The sequence below is a fragment of the Mytilus californianus genome, unplaced genomic scaffold, assembly GCF_021869535.1.
Source record: "Mytilus californianus isolate M0D057914Y unplaced genomic scaffold, xbMytCali1.0.p SCAF_2, whole genome shotgun sequence".
Lineage (NCBI taxonomy): Eukaryota > Metazoa > Mollusca > Bivalvia > Mytilida > Mytilidae > Mytilus > Mytilus californianus.
In genome coordinates this window covers 58,676,002-58,689,307 of record NW_026262668.1, presented here as the reverse complement: position 1 = coordinate 58,689,307, position 13,306 = coordinate 58,676,002, and the positions used below count along the sequence as shown (strand labels likewise).

Sequence of the window (13,306 nt, the reverse complement as noted above, 5' to 3'; positions counted from 1 at the left end):
AACGTCATACCAATATACGACCACAAAAAATTTTTTGCGGTCGTATAAGATGTCAAATCTTTCCTATGGATTTTTTTGTAAAAAAAAAAAGATGCAACAATTGCAGATATTTTTACTGGTCTTCCTTTATAAATATGCATTTCTGTAAACATAATTTAAAAGCAGTGTAAGGGAAGTAACCAAAACGTTGTATTTGGAGTACCTCCCTTACACTGTTTTAAATTATCTTAATTGTTCATTAACCATTACTTTATACATAATTTAAAAACAGTGTAAGGGAGATAATTTCAATGATGTATTTGCTTTATCTCCCTTACACTGCTTTAAATTATGTTTTGTACTAAAGTATTTGTCCATTAACCAGGACAACCTTGTTTTTCCCCCTAATTCCTAAACGGTTTGAGCCATAACCCTCCCAAAGCAAATCCTAACCATCCCTTTGTGGTATGGAAACTTGTAGTATAATTTCAGAGAGATCCATACACCGTTCCACAGTTATTGTCTGGAAACTAGAAAATGCTTATTTTTGGCCCCTTTTTCCTTAACTGTTGGTACCATAACCCCCAAAATCAATCCCCACCGTCCTTTTGTGGTATTGAACCTTATGGTAAAATTTCAAAGAGATCCATTCACTTAAACTAAAGTTAGAGTGCGAAAACCATTGTGTCTTCGGACGACGACGCCAACATACCAATATAAATTTTGCGGTCATATAAAAATGGGTCAAAATTATCATTCACAGACAATAACTCCTATAGGAAGTTGACTATTTAAGCCATGCTGACTTATTCTTAGCCTAGGCCGCCAAGTTAGTTTTCAGGCAGGATTTTTGAACACACTTTTTTAAACAAGGATGCTTGTGGTCATTTTTCTTCCAATAAGATTTTTGTTAAAGTTTATGGAAGACTGACACCAAGTGATGAAAAGGGGCCAGCTGAGCTAAAACGTGTAATATTTTCTCGTAAAAGTTTTATCAAAATTATGCTAGTCAATTAATAGATTTAGTTATAATGACATTTTTGTAAATCTAGTATATTGCTGATCATTTTCTCTTGTATGTACTAGACAAACATGTTGAGCTAAATTTTTAAGTGTCAGTTAACAAATTAAAGGTTGTCATGTCACTACATCTGGACACATTATTCTATTTTGAATATGAGTAGACAAGTCTTTGCTCTAAATGTATTCATCTCCTGCTTAGTGTAGAAACAACAAATACCATTCTAAGAGTTCTATTGGTTTGACCTGCAATGTAAGGGATGGAAAAAAAATATATACAGCCCGCTACGACAAAATTCTAAAAAAAGTAAATCCCACACCATGTTTCTGTTCTTATTTAAGAATCTTCAAAAATTCAATCAAACATGAAAACTTTGTAGAAGTTTATTATCTGAATATTCATGTAAATCATATAAAACTTTATGTACATATAACATGTATAAGGCTATTTTATCATGTAAAAAATGCCCAGTCATAAATAAACATATTACTGTAAACCAACAAATTTTTGAAGATACTTTATTTTGTGTTCAGCCGTTCCTAGCCAACTTCACTGAGATTTTTTTTCTCATGATATTCTAATTTTCTTGATCTTCTTACAAAAGAGAATATCTAAAGTTTGCTTATTCATGATGATTTATATTTATTTTAATTTTTATGCTTGTGGAAATAAATCGCTCACAAAAATTAGTTGGTTTACACTATTCATCTTTAGTTGTATAAAAAATATAATTGGCAGGTAACATTTTGTCCCATCAGAATCGACCTTACAAAAAACGTCTATTGAGATTCATAGCCACTGGTCTGACTTTAATATCTTTTTGAAATACAATAGTATCAAAAGGTTCTAGTTGTGTATATAATGCCCACATACATGTAATGTTGGATTTAACAAAAACAAAGACAGTACATGTATCACATATAAAATGGTAATATCAATTATAGCAAACAGTTACAGTTCATTTCAAGCAAAAGTTGACTAAATACAGTACACATAGGATGGTGCATTCAAAAATTACTCTATATATTAATTTCTTACAGAGATATAAAGTAAGATAGGAATAATGGGTTAAATGTCCTGATAAATATCTTCTCTAGTGTTCTAGCTAGGTCCTAAGGGCAGAGGGGCATAGTTTTCACATGGACACTTGTCGGTTAAAGGAAAACTTGATCAAGTTTATAGATATAAACTGAAATAATTTAATTCATTAATGTAATTTTGCTTGATTTATGAAGTCTTTACCAGCTGTCGAAATGATTTTTTTTTTCAATTGAAAAGTATTTATTTTCCTTCAGAAAAAAAATGCATAGGAAAAGACTATTAGGGTTGAGGAAATCACAGAACGGGCAGATGGGAGCTGCACACCTCTAGTTTGTGCCTACTAGAACACAGTTTTTTGTATATTCCATATCAAGGAAGTTATAAATCAGAATGTTATCACTTTATATTGATATAATTTATTCTCATAGGTATATAAACACCACTACCTTTATCCTCTTATTTTACAGTGACATATCTCAAAACCAGCAAAAGGGATTTTTACACGAGTCATCTTTTGTATACTGTACTTTAAAAAATTAACTATGTACATATTAGACAAACAATAAATATTATTGTTGTAAAATAAGCACCAAAAGTATACTTTCAGCACCAAAGTTAATATTGAATAAATTCCATAAACAAAAATAAACATAAGTCTTTCATTAAGAGTATTCTTTTTTACTGTCATGACTGTTTCTAGATATAAAGGTACATGTACTATACAAACACATAAAAATTCAATAAAACTTTCAAAAATGTTTTTCACAATAAAGAGAGAAACTAATTATTCAGATCATATTGGCATGTAAATAATGTTTGTATATAATGTATATATTGTATAACTGTATAAGTATACTGGTGGAAATTTTAACTATAATAGTTGGTTACAATAGTTCCAGGATAATCAACAACGGTAATTCACTGATACTTTTTATGCTATTACTTTTCTCTTTCAAGATACTTCATAAAAATAAGCTATAAAGGTAGAGAATCTCATACAACAACAAAAAGAATAGATCATGTTTATTTTGCAGCTTTAAATACATCTAGCAAAGATAAAAATAACTTCCCTTCAGCATGTTCAGTAATGAATGTATCATAGAAAATAATAAATTGCTTCACTGAGTGCAGCCGGATACGACCGCAGAGGTCCAACCCTGAACAGTTGGGGCAAAAATGGAAGCAATATTCGCGCTTGATACAGGTCTGAATTTGGATTGTAATTAAATATTTGACACATAAAAGGTTTCTGACAAGAATCACTGTAGTCAAAGAACTAAGAATTGGTTATATGATTTGAATTTATATTCAATTCTTTGCTTTTGTGCAATACACTTTGCTATTGCTAATTGACCCCCCTACCCCCACAAAAAAAAAAAAAATATTTTTGGCCCCCAATTCCTTAACTGTTGGTACCATAACCCCCAAAATCAATCCCAACCTTCCTTTTGTGGTATTGAACCAGCTTAAACTAAAGTTATTAAAACCAATGTCTCTTCGGACAACGACGACGCCAACGTCATATTTTAATATACGACCCAGAATTTTTAGCGGTCGTATAAAAATGTATGGATATATAGATTCTGAAAAAAATATATTTTACTTTGTTTATTCTTTGTTTTATTGCATGTATTTAGGAAAGGTTGTTTATTTTCCAAATCATAAAATTCAGAGTAAATACTTCCAGGTTAAATGTCTGATAACCTTAGGAATGTGATGAAAAGTTATTTACATACATGTCCATACATTTGTACATGCAAGTGCAATGTTCATGTACTGTAGGATACAAATTATAGAATTTCCATCTGATCACAAAATTTAAATTTCTCTACAATTACGGATAATCATGATAATAGTTGATAAATATTAAAGAATTTTCTAAGCAATTATTTTTTTTAATCTTCTCTTAATTTGTTAACTAGAGAAGATATTAAGCAAATTTCCAGAAAACTTTAAACTGAATAGGTAAAACAAAATTTGTGTATGAGTTGATGTATAATCCAGAATACAAATATTGTACATTCATGGCATTATAAAATAATTTTACAAAATTACATATATATGTACAACATTTGCACCTTATACAAAAGCGATTAATATTTTATCCTAAATCATGCTATGCTATCAAAAATGCAACTCTGGTTGGTAAGGATTCATTTCTGTCACCCATTTTCTTTTAGAAAGTAGCTTCATACTCTAAGTTTGACCTGATGGGATATTTAATGTAGCGAATAATTATGCTGATAATCTTGACAATAAGGAGAACTCCTGCAGAACACATCAGGACAAGCAAGAAGATAGAAATTCTATATCTTGCATCTAAATCATAGTTTTTGACGAAAGATCCAATTAAGGCAACAAAAAAGGTTACGTATGGACTGAATGTGTAACGTACATATTTGTCTAGAACAAAATTATCCAGAATAAACCACAGAACAATTTCAAAAGACAGGATTCCAAGTGCAATGGTACAAGCCAATTCCTGCTCTACATCAGCTTCATAAACAAGAACAATAACAAAATTTAGAAGTGATGCCACTGTTACCCAGGCTGCATAAAAAGCAAAACTATTCTGGACAAAAAATCGGATAAACCATATTTCTTTGGCAGCATCATTTTTAGACAGGAAAGCCAAGTTTCTGTAGAGCTGTCGAAACGAAAGAAACAAACACACATATAATGTAAATGGTGTGATGACAATGACACAGAGTCCTGCAATCATATATTGTCTATCCCATATCACGATCCAAGCAATGTTGGCCAAGTTGTTGACGATATAAATGGCATATACAGCAACTGGAAGTACCGACAGCTGGTAAATATAGTGGTTACGGACCTTTCTACAAATGGTTGTCAATACATATACGATGAAGATACCCTGCCATGTGTAGATTATTCCCCAGATACTGAATGTCCATCCAGCTGGTGTAATTTGTGTGTAATATTTGTCTGATATGTCACCAGTGGTGTTGAGGAATAAACCTAAAAGTAAAGAACAAACAACATTTAACTTCAAAACTATTTACCACAAATTATACTTAGTATTGCATATTGCTTAAGTTTTCTCACCATTTAAAGAGTTCTTCATTTATATTTGTATGTAAAGAAGGCTCTGTTAAAAAGACTATATATACACACAAAAAAACAACACATGTTTTCATTTTAACCCTTACTGGTACAGTAGGGCAAAATGATATCTGGCATATCTGGTAGAAGTGCATGGAACAACATGTACATGGTCAAGACAAATTTGGAATAACCAAAATATTATATTATTTATAAAACATATCATTTGTATTTAACAAATACAATGTACATGCATATATGTATCTCATGACAATGAGGGCCATTTCATGATTTGGCAGCTCTTCTCCAAATAAGTACATGTACCATGTCCAAATTTAAAGTGAATCCAAAATGTTAACAGTTTTCTATCAAAACAGCAAAGATGTATTTTTAACATAACAATGAAAATCAATTTCAATTCGGTGTTTTGTATTTTGTTGTAAGGTCACAACAGTTTTCAATATACAATGTAAATACATCAAAATATTTTTTCAGACATTCAGCATTACATGAAATGTTCCAAACTGTATATGGAAAAAATGGAACTTTATATATATATCAACTTTAAAATGCATCTATTCAAATGGAAAATTAAGACAAATGGCAAACATTTCAACATTCCTTATACGTTTGATGATTAATCATTGTTAATAGTGTTTTTGCTTTAAAGTCTAAAAAAATATACTAAAATTAAAACTGTATTTTCAATTACTTAACAATGACCAACTAATAGCTGCTTCCATCCACGTCATTTGGACTTTGGTCATGTTGGTGGATAGTTTTCTCTATATTTTATATGGCATATATACATTTAGCTTATGGTATACATGGTATAGATGAGCCATCATTTTGAAATTAGAAAAATATTTGGATATATAGTTTTCAGCATTTTGTTAGTATTTCCACAAAAGAAAGAATTCAACTTGTTATTTCCTTCTTGTCCAAAGTTCAAAGAAGAGCATACATGTACATACTAACATAACCTTGGTTCGTTTTAAATTCAATTATACTTTTCCATGTTTATTTTCCACTCAGATTTCTGTTACATGATTTACTAGAAAAGATACATGTTAAAAGTGTCACCAGTACTAGTTATGCCAGTATAGTACAGTAGGTGTCAAAATCAAAATTTGAGCTTCTGATTAGAAGATATTACCTTCATTTATGGGTAAATGTACATAACTTAACTAAATGTAAAATCTTACCTATGTCTCTACCAACTTTTACTGTTGCTAAAGCATTTACAACAATCATCACAGCCCACACAAAAACCATACAGCCTATAGTCAACAGCTTGCTTAAACTGTGGCCCGACATTTTTCTACAAATCAGATAATATTCAATGGTAAAAAAAGAAAATATTGGGTCTTTTATCTACCCAAGGTCATATTAGTGAAAAAGGATACATGTACAGACAAGATGCAATGTACCACATTTGCAATTATGGGATATGAATAATAAAATGATTATTTTAATGTTGTATTTAAGTGATAAATTGATTAAAACAAACTTAAGAGATGTACAAGATGTAGTTACATGTACACAGCTAACTACTGCAAATGTGGACATTTTCATGTCAGGTTATTTTGCTTGTTTTGCAAGCATTTTGAAATGCACAAAATATCTTCCTCTCCATTAGTTTGTACAAATCAATCTGTTATCATATTGATTAGAAGGGGTGCACTTCTTGTCCTTTGGCAAGTTTAACATCAGTACAAAATCCATGCTTAAAAATCGAGAAAAATAATGACCAAACCATGTCTACGATTTATAGTACCAGTTTCAAATTTCTTATCATCAAAATTGAAATTTTTTCACTGTTGATTGCATGGAGGAGTCAATTATAAAAATCAAATACTGTGTCTTTTGTATATGTTGTGTGATTTAAATTGTCAAATCATACAAAGTTCACTAAAAATAAATGATGACCATTCTTTGTAAATATACATTTTAGTTGTCATATGTATATATATATAAACTAATAATTAGAAATGTATGTTAATACAATCATAACAAAATTTTTACCAAGCTTAAACCCCAAGATTTAGCCTGAAACAGATCGATGGACAAACTAATGGACCCACAGACCAGAAAGTATAATGCTGACATTACCGACCTCTTAGTCTTAACATGTTCTTTAAGTATACCATGTGTATACAGTAGTATACAGTAAACAGCAGTGTGTTATTGTTTCTGTTTTTTGCGTGAACCCCATTCAAGCTTATATATTGGCGAGTTTTGGATGTGTCTATGGGCCACTCGATATCTCTCGGCCAGAAGTCGGAATAAAATTCTTGGAACGTCTCGAAAGTTTTCAATCATTTATACAGGTAGTTAACTCTATGGCTAGGCTACCACGTGACATTACACCATCAAAGTTAATTGGAAAGTAAACAATAAGGCTAGGTTGCAGTCAATAAATCGTTTAAATATAAGAACCTTTTTGCCTTTTCACAAAACATATGTGTTTTTAATAATGTGAATGTTTATAAGCGCTTTGATGTGAAAGTTTCTAAACAAGTATTATGACAACGCAATTATATTTGTTTTAAAACGACCCCTGTACACTGTGTGTATCTAGGTCAATTATAACGTGGTATGTTGTGCATTGTCATGATAACATGTAAACTAATTATGTCTGAAGATTTAACCACGCGTGTATTTTCATCATAGACTAAGGAGAGAACATTCTGGTTTAAATGTGTATATTAGAACGGAAAACAGAAAGATAATATTATTATCAAAAGTATTCAATTTTTTAATTAATTCAATAGAAATCAAAGAAATATATACACAGGACGAGTCATGGACATGCTTAATTTCTACTTTCTTTTTGGCTAATTATTATATGTTTAATTGATCCAACTTATTGTGTACTATACATATATGGATATCTATTTTTCTTTTTTTTCTTTTTGGGCTGCTTGTTTGTTATCTATATCAACCACACTTGCATTAAAATGCATTAGTATTAAAAAAAAACATACTATAGATTCTTTATCTACGTATTCTTCAAGAACTTAAATAGTTCTCATTAATCTTTTTTTTTTTTATCTCATTGTTTGTATTGTATTATGAAAAATTATTGATGTTGTAATGTTTATGCCCTTTGGGGCCCATAATTGGAAATAAAATATCTTATCTTATACAAAATATATACTGTATTTATGTTTCTGTAGAAACTAAATATTAAATTGAAGTCAGAATATTTTCAGAGTTGCAATTAAGAAATAAGTATTTATATGAAAAGATACTCTGCTTTGGTATTTTTAAATATTCATTTGTAAATGAAACATGCATAATAATTAAATCTGAATAAATCCTTGCATCAAGGGTCCGGAAACGGTCATATTTGCCAGTCATGTCCTAAGATGAAACTATTTGTCGTAAACGAGTAATTGGGATTTAGGACAAATCTTATTTTTTTACAGAAGTAATTTCAGTCATTTCTTTGACTCAATGTTTGAAATCGGATTTCTTAATCGCCATTTTGCACTTGTGATCACTTGTTTTTGTTTATAATCCCTTTCCTGTAATAAAACTTGGCTTGCATTATACAAAAAAAAATGTTGATAAACAATAATAATTATATTTCTACGTTAATTATTTCCCACCGTTTTAGTAAGGTTTTATAAGTAATTGTTATTTATTTTTTTGTATTGTAATATATCCATAAAACGGAAAGTAAGATAAATAAATTAAATATTTAAATTATAAATGGTCGTGAATAAAAATACTTGTGTGTTTTCAATTCACAAAGATTTTAAATCCTTGCAGCTCACAAAAAAACGTAATAATAATTTACAATAATCATAACAAATTTAATTAAGTACTATTTTTTTGTACTGTTTTAGTATGGATTTATAAGTCTTTGCTTATATTTTGTATAGTAATCTATTCATATAGTGGAATGGTAGAATTTAAAAATAGATTCATTTGATTTTAAAATGTCCGTCCGTAAATACTTGACGTTTGTGTTTATTGATACTACATGTATATATATTAAAAATTTCAGAAAAAAATAACTAACAGGAACGTATGTTTATTATTCAATTCTATTTTTGTTTTGTTTGTTTTAATAGTTTAACCTTATAACATCTACATATTTGTACTATGGTACGGTTTTGAAAATTGTTTTCACTGTGTTGCCCAACTATCCTACATGTCTTGATTCATTCACATTATAGATCACATTTCAAACGCACACTATCGGTTTGCGTTCTCAAAAATTCCAATAATACTAATTTCACTCGTGATTGCGCATTTTCATTTTTCTTGTCTAAATTTAGGACACGGCTGTAAGAGATTGACATGTGACTTTCATGCACGGTCATCATTACTTACGGTATTCTGACCTCTAGCTGTTTCTATTTTGTTTCTTTTTTGAGTCACTGTCCTATAATAAACTTTGACCTTTTCGAAAAGCTAAGGATTTTCTACCCAAGGAATAGATTCCTTAACTTTGTAATTTATTTGGCCTTTTAACTTTTTTCATTCGCGTGTCACTGATGCTTTTTTGTAGACTGGCGTCTGGCGAACATCATTTTGATTCTGGTATCTTTTTATATCTACATACCTTTTTAAATAAATTGGTTATTTTGAGGGTATGTACAGGTATTCATAAAATTTCTGAATTAAGATATTCTTCGGCAAAACCAAGTTTCCCTGTAGAATATTTGAATTGATTTAAGTAAAATCAGGAAATCCTTAAAATTTGAGATGTTTTATAAGACCAAAAAAAAGTCTCTTTATAAGATGTCCCAATCAGTTGCATGCCACAGGTTTCATTGCACATGGAAATTGGACTTTAGATTTATCTATACCATTAACATCTACCATGAGTACAGACAGCTTCAATAACGAGTTGAGAACATGAAGGTCCATGCAGGGAGCAAAATATTAAGATATGATAGATAAAATAAATGCATGCAGAATTCCAGATTATAAAGCAAACTGAGTGCATAAATTTATATCGCGATTAGTTTGTGCAATTTGCCTAAGTCATCCAGTTTGAAGAAATTGGGATTTGCAAAAGGGTTATCATCGGGGAAATTATGTACATTCCCAAGTACTAAATAAAATAGTATAGCTTTAAAATGTATATTCAAATAGTAGATGTAAATATACACTTTCAACTGACTTCTTCTAACATGTCTAATCACAGTCAATTATTTCAACTCAAAAGCAAACACAAATTCGACAACAATCTTTTTGTGACCCGGCAGTCAACGGTCTTAGGTTCACGTATTGCTTTTCTATTTTTTTTAAAGAAAGCAACTTGTTTCAAATTATGCAGGTAGGTTGTAGTGTGTGCTCTCATTATTTTAGAAACTATTTTTTGCACACATGCGTATATGATGTATGGACATTATTTCTTTCTTCTTTTTTTCTTTTCATTTTCAGAATTTTTTTAAATCAGGATACTATGAACAATTAAGCAAGAAATATTGAATTCAAAATATAAGGCACATTGGAAAATAAAAAAAAAATATTGAAGGAAGAGTTTGTTTGGTTGATTTTTCCATAGATTTAAAAATATATATATATATATATAATTCCTTTTAAAATTTTTTTAGTACAGTTTTGATTCAACTAAATGATTTGTTAGCAAAGTACTGCAGATACATTGAACATGTTGAACCACCTGAACTTGGAGATCACAATACTGATATAAAATTTTATTCTATTATAGCTATAAACGTTTGTGCAATTTTTTAAAATATTATATAAAGGATCTTTATTTGATTTATTACACATATATTGATGGCCATCATACTGGTGGGGTGTTATTGGATTTCACCTACATTTTGTACATGTAGTTGTATAATCATGTATTATAACAGGGTAACAAATAATTATTATCCTAATTTATGGCTATTTGTCCAAAATCAACTGGGACCAATGGATACATCAGAAATCTGTTATTTAATAATTTACGAGATTAAAAATTCAGGAATTTGTGTGAAAGGTGACATGTTTCTCCCTAACAGCCTAAGGCACTATGACCATGATGACTAAAATATCAACTGTATAAAGGTTTATGACCGTTTAATGTTGTTTTTTAAATTTCAATGTGTAACTTTGAAATTTCGGTGTACATTTTTCTTAATTTCAACAAGGATTTCAATGTGTAATTTTAAAATTTCAGTGTGTATATAATTTACTGGGACTAATTTAAAATAGTATAAATATTGTAAAATATCGCTATTTACATCGAGGACTATACAAATCCTTGTTTACATCAATGATTCAAACCTGAAATAGTGTTTGAGAGTTTGCTATTTACAAAATTCGTCGATAAGCGCCCAGTATTATTATGTATACTTACTCGGTTTCTCTGTCCCAGTTGCGTAATCTAATATCAAAAACGTAATAACCTGCGTGACAACTTCCCTTCGTATGTACTGAAGTTACGTAATATTTTCAATTTGGAACGTGGGCATAAACGTGATCTATCACGTGATACAAACTAAAGTGGAAAACGTCAAAGTGCTGAATGTGTTGTTGGAATGGTCGTAGTGCGTGTTAAAATAAATACCGGCGATGATCATTGCTGTAAAAATTATTTGACAAACTGGTTAATATATTATGTCCAAAACTCAATAGAAATAGAAATAATCTATCTTTTTTTTCCAAAATCCATTATTTTTTTTGTTTTCTATTAATTTCAATTATTTTCGCGTTTTTCTGTGTGAGATGAATACTAGAAATAATTTGTATTTGCTATATACTATCAATTCCAAGTTGACTATCCACAGCGGTCACTGCTATATATTATATACTAGAGAAATTGATAGAAAAAAAAAGAAAAAAAATAACGGATTTTGGAGAGAAAAGGGGAAGGCTAAAAATATTTCCTGTCCCCAAGTGCCTATGTAATAAACATGATAAATAAAATACATGATTACAACACAGGTGCGGATCCAGCATATTGGCTTTATATGTTAGTTTCTTTTTGTGCTTCGTTCCAATCTGAGCAAAACCCACTGATTTTTACAGTTTGTTCTTATTTTGTATTGTTACACCAACTGCCCCGGTTAGTCGGATGGTTAAGCGCTCACAAACATGTACTTAAAGCGCGGAAATCACTATGTGATCCGTGTAAACTCATCGAACCTTTAAACAGGCTTATTAGTAAAGGTTATCTTACCAATGTTGTAATTAGATCTTTGAATATAGTTTACATTGGCACTAATATCGATTTTGTCATCAGCAAATTAACACCCACGTTCGTTTAGATCTATAAAGAGGTTAAACTCCTAACTATCCTACTGTCTGTCGATACATTTATTTTTGGCATTGCACTAGTCATGTCTTCTTTGACTGTCCATGACGTTAAAATACTAAATCCCTGGGATGTGTTTTAGTTGATTTTATAGTCTCTGATGCATGATTTTTTATTATTAATTGTTTTGGCTTTTAACTAGCTGTCAGTAACTGCGAGTACTCTCAAATCGTACTTTCTTGTTTATTTGACCTGTTGATACTAATTGTATTGCTTTTTTGTTATTTAATGTTATTCAGGGTTATATCTGGTCTATATACCAGCTTTGATAAGTGTTTGGTATAACTATAAATTTTCACTTCGTACTATGAACATCAAAATTATTTATTTTGTAATAATATTTCCTTTCTCTATTGGTACTGTACACGTATACCTAACAACAAAATTATTTTCATTTACATGTGTTTAAAGTTATTGCAAATGGATGGTATTTTTGTTCGAGCATATTGTTTTTCTTTAATTGTTTAACATTTCTTACCGATATAACATGTTACTTTTATTATTCTTCCCTTAGTTTATTTATTTTGTATTCAAAATTATTTATTTTGTAAAAATATTTCCTTTCTCTATTGGTACTGTACAGGTATACCTAACAACAAAATTATTTTCATTTACCTGTGTTTAAAGTTATTGCAAATGGATGGTATTTTTGTTCGAGCATATTGTTTTTCTTACCGATATAACATGTTACTTTTATTATTCTTCCCTTAGTTTATTTATTTTGTATTTACATTGTGTCATAGGTCAAATTTATTTGTTCAGTGTATGTTCAATGGCGTTAATGTGTCCTTTGATTGAGTTAAGCTATTTCAGTTGATATTTTATAGTGTGTCTTTCTATGTTGTGATGTTACACTATTGTTTCAGAAAAAGGGTGAAGGTTTGGTACCATTAAAACGTGTAAACCCGCTGCAT

The 13,306-nt window shown here is 30.0% G+C and overlaps 1 protein-coding gene across 1 annotated transcript; it reads right to left on the bottom strand.

Moving 5' to 3' along the window:
* Positions 1-1,369: 1,369 nt before the first annotated feature.
* Positions 1,370-11,536, bottom strand: LOC127730129 (uncharacterized). The gene is made up of 3 exons (XM_052238261.1): positions 11,436-11,536; positions 6,313-6,428; positions 1,370-5,023 (listed from the first exon to the last, which is right to left on the bottom strand). The coding sequence occupies exons 2-3, from the start codon at positions 6,422-6,424 to the stop codon at positions 4,218-4,220; spliced, it is 918 nt and encodes a 305-aa protein (XP_052094221.1). The 5' UTR covers positions 6,425-6,428; positions 11,436-11,536; the 3' UTR covers positions 1,370-4,217.
* Between the last annotated feature and the right edge of the window lie 1,770 nt (positions 11,537-13,306).